At 35.8% G+C, this 7,361-nt stretch overlaps 1 protein-coding gene and 1 pseudogene across 1 annotated transcript; both read right to left on the minus strand.

Annotated features, from left to right (window-relative positions):
* Positions 1-335: 335 nt before the first annotated feature.
* On the minus strand, positions 336-3,117 carry LOC143671895 (zinc finger CW-type PWWP domain protein 2-like). The gene is made up of 2 exons (XM_077146982.1): positions 3,100-3,117; positions 336-899 (listed from the first exon to the last, which is right to left on the minus strand). Exons 1-2 carry the CDS (start codon positions 3,115-3,117, stop codon positions 336-338), a joined length of 582 nt encoding a protein of 193 aa, XP_077003097.1.
* A 1,555-nt stretch (positions 3,118-4,672) lies between these two features.
* On the minus strand, positions 4,673-5,676 carry LOC143671128 (ras-related GTP-binding protein D pseudogene; annotated as a pseudogene).
* Between the last annotated feature and the right edge of the window lie 1,685 nt (positions 5,677-7,361).

The raw sequence follows: 7,361 nt of genomic DNA on the forward strand, positions 1-7,361 counted from the left end.
TAGACATATTTGAATAAAGTGTCTAAATAATCATTATAAAGCCTGCATATGTGCAGTAAGTTTCATAAACCATTTTAAAATTAAGACAAACAAGAAAAAACTACAGATACAAATATCAGGGTTTCTTAAATTCTAAATATTTAACACTAACTTAAATACCATTTGATTGGCTGTCAAAACCATGAATATTCTCAAAATGTCAAGTAGAAAGTTATTACAAATATCAACTTCGCAATAGTGTTCACCTACATTACTTAACATTTTCAAGATTTTTATTTCAGGAAAATACCAAGATGCAAATGTTTTTAGGATTAATTTTTTAAAATCTTAATACTCTAAAATTCAGACATCAAAGCATCTGTTTCTTTAAACTTAATAGCTATATTCTCAATACATTCTCCAGCTTTTAGTTTTATTCCACCAATTACAAGATAGTCCTCCTCACAGTGGTCTTCAAATGGATTGTGTGCAGGTGCTTCAGGGTTGCATTTAGACAATTTCCCCCCCGTATTTGTTTCCTTTCCACATTCTTCTTTGGATTCATCTGGTATTGTCATGGGCTGTAATGCTTGCTCTAGCATTTGTTCTAGCTCTTTTAGTAAAACTTGTGTTTCAGAGACAGTCATGTTTTCCTTTGATAAGGCATCATCTGAACAAACATTTTCAAAAGAGCATTTTAAAAGAGCTTTCCTTTCCCTTTTTCTAAATTTGGGCTTTTTCTTTTCCATATTACTTTTGGAAACTCGCACCCTTTTCTTGGTCACCATAGCATCTGCTTTGGGTTTATCTTGTTTGGATAGGTAGCACATTTCCAGTCTTTGCTCATGTGAATAGCCATAGAGTAGGTACACTTCTTGTAGTGCACTTTCATACCACTTCTTGTTCTTACACTTTTCTGGCTAGTTGCATGCCTCACAACTTCATTCTGTCTTCTCATGGTAAAGTCTTTTGATGCATGAAAGTTTTTAACTTTGAAATAGGTCCCATTTATCTATTTTTTCTTTCATTCCTTGTGCATTGGATGTAAAGTCTAAGATGTAAAGTCTAACAGAAGTTGCATCCCTATGTTTCTTCTAGGAGTATTAGAGTCCTGGTTCTTATATCTAGGTATTTGATCCATTTTAAGTAAACTTTTGTAGGTGGTGTGAGATAAGGTTGTCCTTCATTTTTTTCCATATTGATATACAATTCTTCCAGCACCATTTATTGAAGAGACTACTCTTTCCCAATTGACTTAACTTGGCAGCCTTGTCAAAATCAATCGGCTATAGATATAAGGTTCTATTTCTGAGCTTTAAATTCAATTCCATTGGTCTATATAACTATCCTTGTGTCAGGACCATGCTCTTTTGACCGCTATAGCTTTGTGATAAGTTTTAAAGTCAAGGAGTATGAATCCTCCAATTTTGTTCTTTTTCAAGATGATTTTAGGTTTATGGGGTCTCTCATCCTTCCAAATAAATTTTGTGATTGGCTTTTTATTTCTGCAAAATAGGCTGTTGGAATTTTGATTGGGATTGCTTTGAATCTGTAAATTGCTTTGGGTAGAATTTAAGTCTTAACAATATTAATCTTCCAATCCATAAGCATGGGCTGTCTTTCCATTTATTTAGATCTTTGATTTCTTTTGACAAAATCTAGTTATTTGCCATTTATAAATCCTTTAGCATCCTTGGTTAAATTTATTCTTAGATATTTGATTCTTTCAGTTGTCATTTAAATGGATTTTTCTTGATTTCCTCCTCAGGTTGCTCATTATTAGAGTACAGAAACAGTATTGATTTTTTTTTTGCATGGGCAGGCACCGGGAAATAAAAAACAGTATTGATTTTTGCGTGTTGGTCTTTTACCCTGCCACTTTGTTGAATTTGTTTATTAGTTTGAGTAGTTTTATTGTAGAATTTTCAGGACTTTCTATATAGAGGATTATGTCATGTGCAAATAGTGGAAGCTTTAATTCTTCCTTTACAATTCAGATTCCATTTAATTCATTTTCTTGCCTAAATGCCCTGGCTAGAACTTTAAGTACAATGTTGAATACAGTGATGACAGTGGTTATCCTTGTCTTGTGCCAGACCTTTTATGGAAAGCTTTCAGTCTTTCACCATTGAATATACTGTATGTTGTTAGTAGTGGATTTTATCCCCTTATCATGTTGTGGAAGTTTCATTTTATTCCTATCTAATGCTTTTTCTTCTGGCAGTAATCTCTCTCTATATATATTTGTATGCTGTATGGTGGGGTCACATTTCATTATTTTTTCATGTGAGCATCCCATTATTGCAGCATTTTTGTTGAAATATTTGTTGAAATTTTGTTTGTTTGTTTTGCTTACTTGTTTGTTTTTTTGGGAAGTGCATGGACTGGGTATTGAACCGAGGTCTCCTGCACAGCAGGTGAGAATTCTACCCCTGAACTACCCTTGTACCCTCAGTAATCTATATTGTATTATTGTGTGATTAAAGAGCACACTCACTGCTATGAACTTGGGTCCTATGCCACAGGATTATTTTTGCCTTTTCCCCAAATAATTATTTACTCTTGAAGTAATAGGCTTTTAAGGCACATTTTAACAAAAATCCATCATATACCCAGCTTGAAAAATGGAAGCTCCAGCTGGTGATAATAATATATACATACCTAAGAATTGTGTGGTTTACCATATAGGCAAGTGTCTCTATCTTGAGGATAAATTCACATTAAAAATCGATTATTAAACTGATTATTCAAAGGAAAACATTCTGTAAAAAAATATTAGAGAATTAGATTTATAAGAACAGTCTGAGTGTATTAGACATTGGCAAAGGTCCAATACCATATAGCTTTTTGAAATTTGGGAAAAGACTTCCCTAGTACCCTGAGTTCCTACCCACCCAAGTTCCTTAGTAGGAATCATGAGGAAGGTAGTTAGGGCAACTGATTTTTAGAAATCTCCTTCCAAATTGTAGAGATCGTTGGGAGGGCCCAATCCTCAAGTTCCAATCAGTCACCACTTTAAATTTAAGTTACCAGTTTTGAGGGAATAAGATTTGGGGAGAAGAGGGAAAAGGATGGAAAGGACTCACCAATAGACATGAGAGAATTTCAAGGACAAGTTACTTTAAGGACTTTATACATTTTGCTTGGACTGGCTTTGATGTCTCTGAGAGGCTCTGCTAAAACGGAACAAAACAAAATTATTTTCTAATGTTTTAGGGCATTGACCTTTGGGATGGACAAAGAATAATCTACTTGGAATGATATGGAGTGGGAATAGATTTAGAAGTCTGTTAATTTTCCTGTTAGTTTAAAGTAAACAGAAATAAATACTCAGCTAATTTTAATGCCTCCCATGGACATCCCTTTCTTCACTGACCATTAGGGATTTTCTGGGATTGTAATTCAGACTTTAAGAGCACACTGGTGGCAAGCTGAGCTTTGTGAATTCAATCATAAGGAGGAAAGGGACAGAGTGCATGAGTCCCACCACTGCAGATGAGAAGGAGACTCAAAAGTGACAAATGTTCCCAATAGGATTAAGTCCTGTGGTGGAGATCCAAGACTTGCTCCATTCACTGTGTCATAGAGCAATAAGAAAATGGCCCTGGATAAACATGTTAAATGTAGCATAATAGGTCCATCTCAAAGAGGCCAAAAATACAGAATTATGCATTACTTTTTCATCTGCAGTTGCCAATCACCTATATTTGGGAAACTTTTTGGCCCCTGACATCACTTTAGCTCTTGGTGGCAGGTACAGAAAACCCTCCAGAAATCCTGCATCTTAGCAACATTCATTCTCTACAATGGTTGGCACTTTTTTAGAAATCTGGTCCCAAAGGTTCTAAAAACCTGTAACACAGCAAAAACAAACAACCTCTTTGTATAATGTGACTATAGAAATGTGTGTTGAGGTAAAGAGTTTTGTAAATATTGTTGATTGGGGAAGCCTTGCCAAGGCTATAGAAATTTTTAGGTAAGTTCAGTGCTAATATTATTCTACAAAACTCCTGCTTACACCAGTTATAATTGAACAGTTCTTACTGCTACTGGAGCTTGCTGCCCCAGTCTATTCCAGCTGCACTGAAAAATGTTTCTTTTTAACAATTGGTAGCAAATATTTCCATATTTATAAAAAGTCATTCTCAATGTATCATTTTTTGGTTAATTTCCAATTGCCTTATGTATACAGACTAAAGTATGCATGTCCTTGACACCAAGTGCAGAAAAAAGTGTAGAACAGTAGTTTTATCAAAGTTCAGTTCAATGAGAAAAGAAACATGAAAAAGTGCAAAATATATGCAGTTCCAGGCAGTTCTTACAATGCTTTTTCTTACTACAGACCAAAAAAGTCTACATTTGTGTAATGAAATTAGAGTGGAGGTTAATCATTGTTAATATGTAACTTTTTGCTTCAAAGGGATTACTTTAGAAAAGAGAAGATTGAGTGGGTTGCAGGATTTTTTTTTCTTTTCTTTTTTTTTTGGGTGCATGGTCGGGGAATCAAAGCTGGGTCTCCCGCATGAAAGGTGGGCATTACAACCACTGAACTAACTACCCGTGTACCCAGGAATTTATTTTTTAAGAACAGGTCCATGTCATGTCATCTACTCTTTCCTCTTGCTGTAGTGTAACAGGGCACAGCAGCTTCATCATAAAGATCTGATTTCGAAAGAAGTTCCTGAAATCTCACCTACAGCAGCACTCTAGGGGACCCATTAAGGATGGCTCTTTTTTTTCTTCTGCAGCCAATTCTGAACCTTTTGCGATTTCACCACTCTCATTCTCACCTCACATGCTTCATGGATGGTCTTCCAGAAGCAGTAGAAATTATAGTCAGTAAGCCCTTTTCTTTCAAAGTTATCCTCTCTGACAAAGCAAGCAATATCCACTGGAGTGCTATCAGTTGCTATATAAATTTTGCTGACAACATCCAAGAGAATTGCCTTCTCAATTCCAGAACTTGAGATAAAGATGTTCAGAAAATTCTCCAGGGTTGGGAGTTGTGGAATCAGTTTCTGAATCACTTTTCTAAAAGCTTCAAATATTGAATGATCATATATGCTTATCAGATAAAAGCCAATGTGAATATTTTCTAGTCCAGCATCTGCAAGGTCATCATTTGTCCACTGGTGAATATCTCTTTGGCTTTCAGTTTTGTTGTCATCTGGGAGGCCATCCACTTTATGAATAAATACCTCAAAGTTGATGTCAGTGTTGACTTTGTAGGCTTGGGTCACAGTGAAGTGGAGCCTGGTGAGCGCTTCCATATAATCGTCCTGGGAGTCGATGACAAATACCAGTGCTCCTGTTCCCCTGAAGATCATCTCATAGTCAAATGTAGGGTAAAAAATGTCAATCTGCACTGGGAAATCCCAAATCTGAAAATTAACAAAAGAGATATTGGAAACATCTTCCTGGCATATCTTCTTAGTGCTCTCCAATAACAGGGAGACATCTTGTGAAAGACAACTTTCTGAATAGATGACTTGTCATTTCTCAGGCCCATGAGCAAGATGGTTGGCTTCACCTCAGTGCTTAAGGGATTGCTAAATCCAGAACTGCCTCCTCAGCCCTGTTGTCCAGGTCAGCATTCAAGGAGTTGAGCCCATCCCCATAGTCCAGTAGCCCCACAAGCTCATCCTCTTGCTCATTGTTGTCATCTTCTGCCTGCGGCATCCCCAGCACTTGGCTCATAGCACCCATGGGCCAGCCATCCTGGGGCCCTATTTAATGTTTTTAATCAAGAAGGCATGCTGGATTTTGTCAAATCAATTTTCTTTGTCATTGAGATGATCATGTGTTTTTCCCTTAGTTTTGTTAATGTAGTATATTACATAAGTTGATTTTCTTATGTTTAACAATCTTTGGATACTTGGAATAAATCCCATATGATCATGGTATTTAATTCTTTTGGTGTGCTGTTGGATTCCATTTGCCAGTGTTTTGTTGAAGATTTTTACATCTATATTCATAAGAGAAATTGGTCTGTAATTTTTTTCTTATAGCATCTTTATTTTACTTTTTGTATAAAGGAAATGTTGGCCTCATAGAATATGTTTAGTGGTGTTCCCTCTCCTTCAATTTCTTAGAAGAGTTTGAGCATGACTGACATTAATTCTTCTTGGAATATTTCATAGAATTCACCTTTGACACCATCCAACCCTGACCTTTTCTTTGTTAGGAAATTTTTTATGATTGGTTCAATCTCTTTGCTTGTAATTGTTCTGTTGAGATCTTTTATTTCTTCTGGAGTCAGTGTAGGCTGTTCATGTGTTTCTAGGAATTTGTTCATCTAAGTTGCCTCATTTTTGGCATATAGTTGTTCATGGTATTCTCTTTTAATCTTTTTTATTTTAGTGGGGTCAGTTGTAATGTCCCTGTGTTTGTTTTTATGGTTTATCCTGTCACTCAAGTCCCTGAAACATTGCTCATCTTTTCCTATTTGTTTCTCTATCTGTTCCTCTGACTGCATGATTTCAATTTTTCTGTCTTATTGTTTTTCTGTCTTTCTTCTGCCTGTTCAAATTTTGTGTTATATGCCTCTGGTGCATTTTTTTTGTATGCTGCATGGCGGGGGTCACATTTAATTATTTTTTCCATGTGAACATCCCCTTATTGCAGCATCATTTGTTGAATTTTTGTTTGTTTTGGTTTTTTGTTTGTTTGTTTGTTTGTTTGGGAAGTGCATGGGCCAGGAATCATCTCCCACATGGCGGGCGAGACCCTTGCACTCCACTCTGATGTATTTTTAATCTCCCTTATTGTGCCTTTAATTTCCATAATTTGTTATGTTTCTTTTTAAGCTTTCAAATTCTTTACACTCACATATTGTGTTCTTAATATCTTTTAGCTCTATATCCACCGTTAGTTTATTTTTAACCATATTTCCTTTATCTCCTTGATTTTATTTAGGAGTTTGAACTTTTTGATTAGTTGTTCCAAATTCTGTTTCCCTCTGAAGTTTTAATTTTTCCCTTAATTGAGCCATTTCTTACTGTTCTTGGTATGGCTTTAATTTATTGCTGATGTCTGAACATCTGGTTATTTGTGGAGTATTTCTCCTGTCTCGATCATCCTCCAGAGTTCCAAGGAAGTGGGACTTGTCCTTTTATTAGTTGTTTCTGAGGGGAGAGTTTTCCAGGGGATGTCTTATATCACCATGTTGATGCCATCACTCTCATTTTTTTAATTGTCAAAATATATATGCAATATAAACGTTCTGATTCTGAAGGTCAGTCTCTCCCTTTTGCCTAGGGTTTTAATGTAGAATGGTTATGTGCTATTGTTGTTCTTTGATGCTCAGTTCAACATATGCTAGATATTTAGAGTATCCCATGTTTTACTGTTCAGATTTTTTCAGGGTTTCTGCACTTGATTTT

Source organism: Tamandua tetradactyla, chromosome X, assembly GCF_023851605.1.
Source record: "Tamandua tetradactyla isolate mTamTet1 chromosome X, mTamTet1.pri, whole genome shotgun sequence".
Taxonomy (NCBI): Eukaryota; Metazoa; Chordata; class Mammalia; order Pilosa; family Myrmecophagidae; genus Tamandua; species Tamandua tetradactyla.